The sequence below is a fragment of the Oncorhynchus kisutch genome, linkage group LG15 (genome assembly GCF_002021735.2).
Source record: "Oncorhynchus kisutch isolate 150728-3 linkage group LG15, Okis_V2, whole genome shotgun sequence".
Taxonomy (NCBI): domain Eukaryota; kingdom Metazoa; phylum Chordata; class Actinopteri; order Salmoniformes; family Salmonidae; genus Oncorhynchus; species Oncorhynchus kisutch.
The window spans coordinates 55,082,236-55,094,866 of record NC_034188.2 but is presented as its reverse complement, the minus strand read 5'-3'; the positions used below and the strand labels follow the sequence as shown (position 1 = coordinate 55,094,866).

At 42.1% G+C, this 12,631-nt stretch overlaps 2 protein-coding genes across 2 annotated transcripts in view; one reads left to right on the top strand and one right to left on the bottom strand.

The window, feature by feature from the left end:
• LOC109904783 (cylicin-2) overlaps positions 1 to 6,816 on the bottom strand; it is a 26,075-nt gene extending 19,259 nt beyond the window's left edge. The window contains exon 1 of the mRNA XM_031790577.1: positions 6,744 to 6,816. The gene's annotated coding sequence lies outside the window, so the exon portion shown is untranslated. The remainder of the gene's footprint in view (positions 1 to 6,743) is intronic.
• tp53i13 (tumor protein p53 inducible protein 13) lies at positions 5,052 to 12,631 on the top strand. The gene is made up of 9 exons (XM_020502921.2): positions 5,052 to 5,471; positions 6,134 to 6,211; positions 6,457 to 6,492; positions 6,937 to 6,995; positions 7,456 to 7,534; positions 7,723 to 7,851; positions 8,306 to 8,488; positions 8,841 to 9,612; positions 10,800 to 12,631. Exons 1-9 carry the CDS (start codon positions 5,373 to 5,375, stop codon positions 10,913 to 10,915), a joined length of 1,551 nt encoding a protein of 516 aa, XP_020358510.1. The 5' UTR covers positions 5,052 to 5,372; the 3' UTR covers positions 10,916 to 12,631.

The window sequence follows — 12,631 nt, the reverse complement described above, 5'->3', positions numbered from 1 at the left end:
TTTCATCATAGCACTTGTTGGTTTTTGTGACTGCACTTGAAGGAACTTTCAAAGTTGTTTAAATTTTCCAGATTGACTGACCTTCATGTCTTAAATTAATGATAAACTGTCGTTTCTCTGTTTATTTAAGCTGTTATTGCCATAATATGGACTTGGTCTTTTACCAAATAGGGCTATCACCCTACCTTGTCACAATATAACTGATTGGCTCAAACGCATTAAGAAGGAAAGAAATTCCACAAATCAACTTTTAAGAAGGCACAGCTGTTAATTGAAATGCATTCCAGGTGACCACCTAATGAAGCTGGTTGAGAGAATGCCAACAATGTGCAAAGCTGTCATCAATGCAAAGGGTGGCTATTTCTAAAATCTAAAATCTCAAATATACAGTGCCTTGCGAAAGTATTCGGCCCCCTTGAACTTTGCGACCTTTTGCCACATTTCAGGCTTCAAACATAGATATAAAACTGTATTTTTTTGTGAAGAATCAACAACAACAAGTGGGACACAATCATGAAGTGGAACGACATTTAAATCAAAAACTGAAAAATTGGGCGTGCAAAATTATTCAGCCCCCTTAAATTAATACTTTGTAGCGCCACCTTTTGCTGCGATTACAGCTGTAAGTCACTTGGGGTATGTCTCTATCAGTTTTGCACATCGAGAGACTGACATTTTTTCTCATTCCTCCTTGCAAAACAGCTCGAGCTCAGTGAGGTTGGATGGAGAGCATTTGTGAACAGCAGTTTTCAGTTCTTTCCACAGATTCTCAATTGGATTCAGGTCTGGACTTTGACTTGGCCATTCTAACACCTGGATATGTTTATTTTTGAACCATTCCATTGTAGATTTTGCTTTATGTTTTGGATCATTGTCTTGTTGGAAGACAAATCTCCGTCCCAGTCTCAGGTCTTTTGCAGACTCCATCAGGTTTTCTTCCAGAATGGTCCTGTATTTGGCTCCATCCATCTTCCCATCAATTTTAACCATCTTCCCTGTCCCTGCTGAAGAAAAGCAGGCCCAAACCATGATGCTGCCACCACCATGTTTGACAGTGGGGATGGTGTGTTCAGGGTGATGAGCTGTTTTGCTTTTACGCCAAACATAACATTTTGCATTGTTGCCAAAAAGTTCAATTTTGGTTTCATCTGACCAGAGCACCTTCTTCCACATGTTTGATGTGTCTCCCAGGTGGCTTGTGGCAAACTTTAAACGACACTTTTTATGGATATCTTTAAGAAATGGCTTTCTTCTTGCCACTCTTCCATAAAGGCCAGATTTGTGCAATATACGACTGATTGTTGTCCTATGGACAGAGTCTCCCACCTCAGCTGTAGATCTCTGCAGTTCATCCAGAGTGATCATGGGCCTCTTGGCTGCATCTCTGATCAGTCTTCTCCTTGTATGAGCTGAAAGTTTAGAGGGATGGCCAGGTCTTGGTAGATTTGCAGTGGTCTGATACTCCTTCCATTTCAATATTATCGCTTGCACAGTGCTCCTTGGGATGTTTAAAGCCTGGGAAATCTTTTTGTATCCAAATCCGGCTTTAAACTTCTTCACAACAGTATCTCGGACCTGCCTGGTGTGTTCCTTGTTCTTCATGATGCTCTCTGCGCTTTTAACGGACCTCTGAGACTATCACAGTGCAGGTGCATTTATACGGAGACTTGATTACACACAGGTGGATTGTATTTATCATCATTAGTCATTTAGGTCAACATTGGATCATTCAGAGATCCTCACTGAACTTCTGGAGAGAGTTTGCTGCACTGAAAGTAAAGGGGCTGAATAATTTTGCACGCCCAATTTTTCAGTTTTTGATTTGTTAAAAAAGTTTGAAATATCCAATAAATGCCGTTCCACTTCAGGATTGTGTCCCACTTGTTGTTGATTCTTCACAAAAAAATACAGTTTTATATCTTTATGTTTGAAGCCTGAAATGTGGCAAAAGGTCGCAAAGTTCAAGGGGGCCGAATACTTTCGCAAGGCACTGTATTTGTCCAACACTTTTTGGTTACTACATGATTGCATATGTGTTATTTCATAGTTTGGTGTCTTCACTATTATTCTACAATGTAGTAAATAGTAAAAATAAAGAAAAAACTAGGTAGGTGTTCTAAAACTTTGGACTGTTTATTTATTTATTTTTATTTGACCTTTATTTAACCAGGTAGGCAAGTTGAGAACAAGTTCTCATTTACAATTGCGACCTGGCCAAGATAAAGCAAAGCAGTTCGAAACATACAACAACACAGAGTTACACATGGAGTAAAACAAACATACAGTCAATAATACAGTATAAACAAGTCTATATACGATGTGAGCAAATGAGGTGAGAAGGGAGGTAAAGGCAAAAAAAGGCCATGGTGGCAAAGTAAATACAATATAGCAAGTAAAACACTGGAATGGTAGATTTGCAGTGGAAGAATGTGCAAAGTAGAAATAAAAATAATGGGGTGCAAAGGAGCAAAATAAATAAATAAAATAAATACAGTAGGGAAAGAGGTAGTTGTTTGGGCTAAATTATAGGTGGGCTATGTACAGGTGCAGTAATCTGTGAGCTGCTCTGACAGTTGGTGCTTAAAGCTAGTGAGGGAGATAAGTGTTTCCAGTTTCAGAGATTTTTGTAGTTTGTTCCAGTCATTGGCAGCAGAGAACTGGAAGGAGAGGCGTCCAAAGAAAGAATTGGTTTTGGGGGTGACCAGAGAGATATACCTGCTGGAGCGCGTGCTACAGGTGGGTGATGCTATGGTGACCAGCGAGCTGGGTAGTGTATGTACAGGTCAAACAGGTGGGGCTAAACAGGTGGGGCTCTGCCCTGAATGACGGGTCGCCACTAGGCCTGGGTGAGGCCAAAATGTCATAAATATGCCATCTTTGATAAATTATTTCTCAATTATTCTTTTAGATACAAATGTCTAATATATGTCAACAATCCTTCCTCCAAATGGCCATTCTATGGATTAAATGTCAAGAAAAAAATAAAATAAATCAGGGTATATTTTTGTTCTGATTTCGTGAGGAACAACCCAACTGATATTCAAAAGCGGCTTTGTATGTACTTTAAAGAGCAACAACTGAAGGCAGACTGTGTGGCATTGATAGTAGTCAGAAACATTCCTTCCAGGGCCAAAATTGACCAAAAAAAGTGTAAGTAGGATCATTTCAGTGAGTTTTGTGAGATTTGTGTAACTGAGGTCGTCACGATTTACATGAGGGTTGGGTTTGGATGTCAATCATGCCCACACGAGACCACTGCTTGGAGCAGTCTAATCAACACTGGCAGTAATCAAATTATCCCAAGTCTCTGCAGTGCATGCTATCCAATCGCTCACTAGAATCAATCTGAAACTCCTTCATTTATTGACAGACAGTCGAACTAACCATTAGCACGCAGCGCCTCGAACTTGTTACTCCAAAATGAACAGGACAAAAAAATTATGCTAACACCATTTAAAATAAAATGTTCCCCTCTAGAATTGAGCCCAATATCATATTGGCCCATATTATCAGGCAGGTGTGCTATTTAAGCAATAAGGCACGAGGGGGTGTGGTATGCAGTGCATTCGGAAATTATTCAGACCCTTTGACTTGTTCTACATTATGATACATTACAGCCTTATTTTAAAATTTATTTAAAAAAAAATCCTCATCAATCTACACACAAATACCCCATAATGACAAAGCAAAAACGTTTTATTTTTGCAAATGTATTAAAAATAAAAAACAGAAATACCTTATTTACATAAGTAGTCAGACCCTTTACCGTTACTCAGTACTTTGTTGAAGCACTTTTGGCAGCGTTTACACACTTGAGTCTTCTTGGGTACAGTATGTCGCTACAAGCTCGGCACACCTGTATTTGGGGAGTTTTTCCCCATTCTTCTCTGCAGATCCTCTCAAGCTCTGTCAGGTTGGATGGGGATTAAGGCTGTAATATAACAAAATGTGTAAAAAGTCAAGGGGTCTGAATGCTTTACGAATGCACTTTATCGCTAATATACCACGGCTAAGGGATGTTCTTCGGCATGACACAACGTGGAGTGCCTGGATACAGCCCTTAGCCATGGTATATTAGTCATTTACCACAAACCCCCGAGGTGGCTTATTGCTATTATAAATTAGTTACCAACGTCATTAGAGCAGTAAAAATACATGTTCTGTCATACCTGTGGTATACGGGTATGTCAGCCAATCAGCATTCAGGGCTCGAATGCTGATTGGCTGACAGCCATGGTATATCAGACCGTATACCACGGGTATGACAAAACATGTATTTTTACTGCTCTAATTACGTTGATAACCAGTTTATAATGTGTCTGTTACTTAGCAATAAGGCACCTCAGGGATTTGTGGTATATGGCTAATATACCACGGCCGTGGTATATTGGCCATATACCATACCCCCTCGTGCCTTATTGCTTAAATAAGCATTATCACCTGAAGTCCAACTGATGCGGCATAGTGGCTATAAATAAATATGAAGTATGGGCATAAATATGCAATAATAAGATTTAACAATGAATGTATGAGGACGCCAGACCAAATGACTGCATTGAACAAAGTTACGAATTACCATGGAATAAAGTACACTAAATGCCCAACATATGTGGACACCCTTTCAAATGAGTGGTTTCGAATATTTCAGCCACACCCGTTGGTGACAGGTGTATATAATCGAACACACGGCCATTTAATCTCCAGAGATAAACATTGGCAGTAGAATGGCCCATACTGAAGAGCTCAGGGACTTTCAGTGTTGCACTGTCATAGGATACCACCTTTCAACAAGTCAGTTCATCAAATTTCTTCCCTGCTAGAGCTGCCCAGTCAACTGTAAGTGCTGTTATTGTGAAGTGGAAATATCTATGAGCAACAACGACTCAGATGCGAAGTTGTAGGCCACACAAACTCACAGAACCGGAACGCCGAGTGCTGAAGCGCGCCTGTCCTCGGTTTCCAGCGTTCAGACGGTTAAGTGATAATTTGGCGCCACCGTGTGGAAGAAATGAGTAGGAGCCATGAAAAAATAACCTACATTTTCTGTCCCATTTGCTTTGCCGTAGCCAGTTCTAACGTTAACCGTATGGTAAAGAAAAAAGAGAGCTTCGAATACTGTATTTTTGTCGGATAGCCCTTTGCTGTAACAGCATCAATGCCTCGCCTTGCATTGGATGTTTGCGCTCAGTGCCAGCAGAGACGGCTTTTGCAGTAGTTCGCACCGATGGTTCTCGACGTGGGAGCTACAGGAATGGGATGATCCAAATGTTGACCAATGGTTGTTTTGAAAAAAATTATGTATTTATTTTAAGAGATTATCTTCAAACGATACTATCGCCGTGATTCGCGCTCTGTCCATTGTGTGAAGAAGAATGTCTCCACCGGTGTCGACTCTGCTATCCGGACTGTGGCTGTGCTTGGTTCTGTCCCGTGCTGCTAGGCCGATGTGGAAAGCTTGTGACAATGGCAAGGTACAATATGAATCATTATGGACTATTTTATACGGCCATATGCAGTGGTGGAAAAAAGTACCCAATTGTCATACTTGAGTAAAAGTAAAGATACCTTCATAGAAAACTACTCTGGTAAAAGTGAAAGTCACCCAGTAACCAGACTGAACCATTTTCTTTTTTTTTTTATTACTCACAAAAACTCCGAACTAATTTACAAACGAAGCATGTGTGTTTACAAACGACGCGTGTGTGTTTACAAACGAAGCATGTATGTAAAGTGACTCTTCCATATCAGAGGCTGTAGGGATGACCAGGGATGTTCTCTTGATAAGTGCGTGAATTGGACCAATTTCCTGTCCAGCTAAGCATTCAAAATGTAACGAGTAGTTTTGTGTGGCAGGGAAAATGTATGGAGTAAAAAGTACATCAATTTTCTTTAGGAATGTAGTGAAGTAAAAGTAAAAGTCGTCGCGACATGTCACTTCACTTGACTTTGTATTGCCTGCTTCAATTATAATAGCTAGACAATCTGCATAACGACCGTGAAGAAAAACCATAGCTATCACATCAATGCAATGACATGGCGAATATATGTGCAGTCGATTGTATGTTACCGTTCAAAACAGCACGTAAACTGTGACCGTTTTGTATCTGTATGATGGTGTTTCTGTGACTGGCAGCTCTTGCTGGGGAGAGACCTGCCCCCGTCAGTTGTGTGGAGCTGTCCTGTGATTTCCTGGCCAGAGTCCACTACCCAGGTAACTATGGAGCTAACCACTTGACCCATTGAACCGCTGTTCCACATAACATACATAAAGACTGGTAGTAAACTACTGTAAGCACGAATTACATGTTCACTTAACGCAAGCTTGAGCATTGACGATTATGTAACCTATTTATTGTGTTCACGTGGCATAATATTGTGCATTTGTTGTGTGCATTTTCCCAAGCAAATCCATTGCTGAAACACAGTGTAAACCAGGTCTCTCTCCTCTGTTTGCAGAAGATTGCTAGCATTGACACAAAGTATCCCCCACAGGTAAATCACTCAACTTGTCAAACAGAAAGTACAATGAGCTAGCGTTTATCTTTCCTTATGAGCACGTTCTTTCCAAACCCTTAGATCACATTGTAGCTATTACTGATAAGTCTTTGGAGCGACTGATTCTTTACACAAATATACTATAAAAGAGCATTTTATTGTATTTATTTTTCTGCTAGAGAGGACGCATGACCTGTTCAATTTAATTCAATACAAATTCAAACAAAATTGTCAACAAGACAACATACCGCAGTGTTTCTGTCTGGAAGGATAGGATGCAAACGTGGCCTAATCCTGAGCCCCGTTCAGCAGGGCACAGCGTTGCAGAACGTTCACGTAGAAATGTATGATCTAGAACTAAACATGCCTCTGAAATATAGAATGAGAAATCACACCTGGCTCTGATACATAAGTCTGCCCTCTTTTCCTGTCTGACCTCAGCGGATCGAGCACGTCTGCATGGACACACCCATCACATACAATCACACTATCCCCAACAGGTAAGATGCTGCGGGCGGACACACACACACACACACACACACACACACACACACACACACACACACACACACACACACACACACACACACACACACACACACACACACACACACACACACACACACACACACACACACACAGGGAGTGTTACATCACCAAGAACACACAATACATACACACCTGGGAACCTGTGTCAAATCCAGTTAAATATGACAGTCCGTTAAATGTGCACTCCATTTCTCAAGCAAATATTCATGTATATTACTTTGCAATAACTCTTTTATGTGACAATGTAATCTGTATGTAAACAGCCAAATACATTTTCTGGGCAAGTGACCAAAACCATAAATAAAAACTGCTCCTGACCTGCCTGATGGGCAAGTGCCTCTGAGAGCTTCATGTCAATTCCTGTGTTGCGTGCCTTTTACTAAACTGTCTTTATGTGGGTGGTTTGTGTAGTGGTGCTCACCGGACTGTAGGAGCAGAGAGTGGAGAGTACCTGTACTGCCCCCCTCAGCGCTGGCTCAACAACCTGCAGGTAACCACTAAAACCCTGACACCACACACACAACCTCACATAACCTCACATATTAGATAGCCAATATGTTTTCATTAGTCCAGTATTACCACAACAGATTGTCCAACTCTAATCGGTCTCTACTGTTGATGTGTGTGTGTGTGTGTGTGTGTGTGTGTGTGTGTGTGTGTGTGTGTGTGTGTATGCAGCATGGAGCAACAGTGTTGCTGTACCATCCGTGTGCTCCTGTTCGTCAGCGTGACCTGCTGTCTGTCCTGGGCCACTGCTGTCTGTCTGACTACATCATGACGCCACACCCTAACCTCAGCAAACACAGAGTGAGTGAGTCACACACACAATAAAGACAGTATCAAAGGAAACATTGCCTTTACTTAGACTTAGATATCAGTAGAAGTGATTTACCATCTACTCTGTACTAGCTTGTGAAATGGCTGATATCCCAGATTATAGATTACACTGAAAACGGACACCTCCTCGCAAAATATGTCTACTATGACAGCAGGGTGTTCAATTGACACCCCAACAGATGCATAGACAAAGTCACAACGGTGAAACAAGACACCAGAATGTTCCCTCTATCAATGGGGAACACATCTTCAGAGTGGCCTGTCATTGAAATGAGGGTTGTGTTCATTAGGGCACACAGTTGCAAAACAAAGGAGAAAACAAGTGTTTCTTATTGGATAAATAGAGATAGCACTTACCCGTTGTCTTCCTTATGGTTCCTACTGAACATGACCCTGTGGTGACTGAATCTCTATCCTGTTGAAGCCGTTAGTGCTGGTGTCCTGGGGTCGCACGCTGGAGCTGTCCCATGTGACCACGTCGGAGGTCTGTGATTGGCTGCAGTCGACAGCGGCACACGGGAACCGTGGCGACGTGGATCAAAGCAGACAGTATAACTTGCTGTTGACCCATCCTGCAGATCACAAACACGCTTACCCAAAGCAAAAGGTGAGCCAGAAGACAGAGAGAGGAGAGGGCACTGCATGTCTGATAGTTTAAAAGACAGCATAAAGCAGTGGTATTTCTGGGGACCCCATTCCACCCCAAATCTAATGACACTACCATCAAATCTGTGCATTTAGATTTTCACATCAACAAATAACCTGAAAGTCATTACATTTTCAGCACTCTTATCCAAATTTAAAGAACCAATATACATAAAATAATCTGTACTCTGACATTTGTGGTATTTGGCGAACCTACTACAATTCCCCGCAAACAGGTTGTCTTGAAGCTGTCATAGAATTGTTTTACTGTTTGTATGATTTACTGAGTGTGCCTTTTTGTTGATCCTAACCAGTCTCTGAGGCAGTGCTGTGAGGAGACCCTCTCTCTTCTGGATGGATGGTTGGAGGTGACAGACTGGGGGAGAGGGAGGGTCCGCAAGAGCCGAGCTGCACTCAGGAAGGAGGGGGAGAAAGTGAGACGGACCACCCTGGACAGAACCGAGCCGAACAGAGTCCAGAAACATGGAACCACACTCCAACCTGAAGCACAGGGCCAAGCCACAGTGAGGGATACACAGGGAGGCATGGACCGAGAACTCAAAGTGACTCAACCTCACCGCAGAGAAAATGACACTAATGAAAAAGATCCCAGAGGCAAAGTGAGAGAAACAGACTGGGTGAACCAGAACGAAGCAGAGGACAAGAGGCAGAGCGGGAAAACGGGAGACATCCAGGAGAGAGAGGAGAAGAGCAGCAGACACGAGGGAGAGACACAGCCCATGGACTCTCCAACCAAGAGGAAAAAGCCTCTGTCTCAGAGTCAGCCCAAACAGCTGGCTGTCACTCAGGCAAACAGCCAGGACAGGAGAGCAGACTGTGATGGTAGGGTGGGCCACTGCGAGTGCACTGAGACCGTAGCTCCGCTAGGGGCCGCTGTGGCTGGACCCGGTGACAGGATGCTGCCCACTCCGCGGACAGACGAGGCGGTGTGGGCGGCGGCGGCGTTGGGCTTCCTCCTGGTGCTGCTGGTGCTGTCCGTGCTGCACACGCGCCTCTACCGCCACTGGCGCACAACGCCCAGCATGTACTGGCACGACTCCAAGCAGGACTACGACAGGGTGGCAGGTGGGTTCATTGGGGATCACACATCCCCCCGTCCCCAACACACACTCCTTACGGGCCCTATAAAATCTGCGTTGCGGAATGCAGACATGAAAATGGAATTCAACGATATAAAAAAAATGTATTGAACTTAGAACATTTATTAATTTGCCTAAAATTATCATAATATTTTAACAAAATGCATTGGTGATTTGTATTTACCTTTCTGAAACGGCACAGCCATGCCCCGTGTGTGTGTGTGTGTGTGTGGTGCGCACATACAATATGTCTACACCAGGGATGGACAACTTCGATGGGGGTGGTGGCCACAAAAAAATCTGAACTCATCATGAGGGGCTGCAGTTGCTCGCGGGTCTGCTTACCCACATCTATACCCTCCCCACCCACATTGTGAGCAAAACATTTTAATGGTGCCTCTCTTGACAGCGGAGATGGTTTTAGAGTTCATTTTGAGTAAATCATTTTGCCATGGGGTGTAGCTAATTTCCTGCAATTCTACCCATTTTGCCATAGGGTGAAGAGAAATGTTTGCAGTTTTGAATATGATATCTGTGTGAGACTGACTAACAAAATCAATGGGGGCCCCCCAGTCTGTAATTCGAACATGATTACAAGTTTAGATAGCTGCCCGCTAAACTAACTTAGCAATCTATAAAAAAAAAAATAGCTGACATGGGCTAATTGACTGACTATCAGTGACTGAGGAAAACTGCTGATGCACAACTCAATTTTGAAATTGCACCTTGTGTTATTCTACTATTTTAACAGTAAGTTGAGACCCTGACAGAGTTCCTAAAAAAATGTAACATTTTGGGGGAAATTGACCAGAGGACCTTTTGCAAACTCTGCATTTACGTGAGTGCTACAGAAACATCGCTAACCAAACAACGGTCAACATTTCTTAGATTTATACCAGACCTAAAAAGTGGTCTCCAGATGTGGTTTAAGCATTGTTGTGGACTTGGAACATATGATTTTGTTGTTTTACTATTAAATAAGTGTTCATTTTGAAGGCGAAAACCTGATAACAGGGAAAAAACGGAAACCTAAAAGAAAAAAGTTTTGTAAAGAAAATCTGCCAAAAAAGAATCAGATTTTATAGGACCCTAACTTTTACAACTGAGCGTTATCATTACTGTTAATCCTCTTTTGCAGTTGTTCTAATAAGGGGTGCGTGTTGTGTGTCTTAGATGTGATCCACAGGAGGCTGAAGATGCCAGGGAGGAGGAAGAGGAGGGCGTCCAAGAGCCGAAGACAGGAGTGTGTCCTCCTACCGCCCAGCTCCAGCACAGAGGAGGACGAGTAGAAACAGGTCTCTCATCCCTCTCTCCCTCCATCTGTTTATTACATCCGTCTTGTCTTTACCCTGTGAGAAGAGAAGAAAGAGGAGAGGACATTGGGAACTAAAAGCAGGGTACCCTGTACTGGCCTAATAACGTTGCTATGCTGAAGAAACATTTTATGGATTTTGTTTTTGTAACGAGACCTCAAACAGGTACATCTTCTATTGCCGGTACTTAAGAAGGAATATTTGAGTATTTTAACTGTCATACAACACTCCATAGTACAAAACCCTATTCAATCAGATCGCATTACAGTAGATCATTCACAATCACCACCAATGACATCGTTTTACTACAAACTCAAGCCTTTTCTCATTGGGGCAGAGTCAGACTTAGGAAATGTACACCTTTCCTACGCACTTGTAAGTAGTCGATATTCAGATTTGCCATATGAAGGTGCGTAACAAGATATGCGGGTGTGGCTCCCACAATAAATTAAATTCAACCCCAGAAAACCCACCCACTAGGTGGCCGACAGAATTGACCAGGGAGTTTTCGTTCAATTCCTTTTTTTTTCCCTGTTCTGTTATTTTAAACAAACCTTTTAAATATGTATTTGGACAGTGAGGATAACTGTCACGTTCGTTGAATGGAGGAGACCAGGGCGCAGCGGGATGTGAATACATTCTTCTTTTTAATGAAACGAAGAACACTAAACAAACTTTACAAAACAACAAAAGGAACGTGAAGGTATATATAAACGAGTGCAGACACAGGCAACTAACCATAGACATACAAAACCCCTAGACAGGACAAACCACCCTTTGTCACACCCTGACCTAACCAAAATAATCAAGAAAACAAAGAATACTAAGGTCAGGGCGTGACAATAACTTCTTTCTATTTAGATCCCATGTTTCTTATGAGGCGAGAGTACAGGATGTCACCTTTAACTTGAGGGTATTTTCATACACATCTGTTTTACCGTTTAGAAATGAAGGGACTATGTATCTATTCCAGACATTTGAAGAAGTATTTGGATGAATTCACTTAGTCTATTAAAGTTATTGAAAGTTGAGTATTTGGTCCCATATTCCTTGCACTCAATGGCTACATTAAGCTTGTGACCCTACAAGCGTCTATTGTAAGTAAGAACAGAATGTTTCAGAACACCTCTACATTAATGTGGATGCTACCATGATTATCAGTAATCATGAATGAATCGTGAATGATGATGAGTGAAGGTTAGAGGCACAAAGATCCCCCCCCCCTCCAAGAAATTACTAACCTCTCCTGTTGTTGGTAACAAGTCAGAGGTTAGCATGTTTTGTTGTAGCTATCAGGATTCATTTGGAAGTGTTCAGAAACATCTGCTCCCATAGAAAGATATTTACTCCAGTCATCGTTCATTTCCTATTGGGCAAAATATAATCTGAAACACAACCAAAAACAAACTGCAAATGCATCCAACAAGTTTGTAGAGCCAAAAGCTTGATGTAATCTTTAGGGTCAAGGGATATGGAACCAAATGCTCAACTTTTGATTACTTTACGCTACGTGAATGTGTCCAAATACTAACGACTTCTTCAAATGGGGGGACTAAACATTAAACATAATTTCTAAACATTAAAACATATGTATGAAAATACCCTCGTGCTGACATTCTGTACTGTCTCATGATGTGACATTCTGTACTGTCTCATGATGTGACATTCTGTACTGTCTCATGATGTGACATT

Coding starts and splice junctions, on each gene's coding strand:
- tp53i13 (XM_020502921.2), top strand. CDS start 5,373: ATGTCTCCACCGGTGTCGACTCTGCTATCCGGACTGTGGCTGTGCTTG. Junction 6,212..6,456: donor GGCCAGAGTCCACTACCCAG/GTAACTATGGAG, acceptor CTCTGTTTGCAG/AAGATTGCTAGCATTGACAC. Junction 7,852..8,305: donor CTAACCTCAGCAAACACAGA/GTGAGTGAGTCA, acceptor ATCCTGTTGAAG/CCGTTAGTGCTGGTGTCCTG.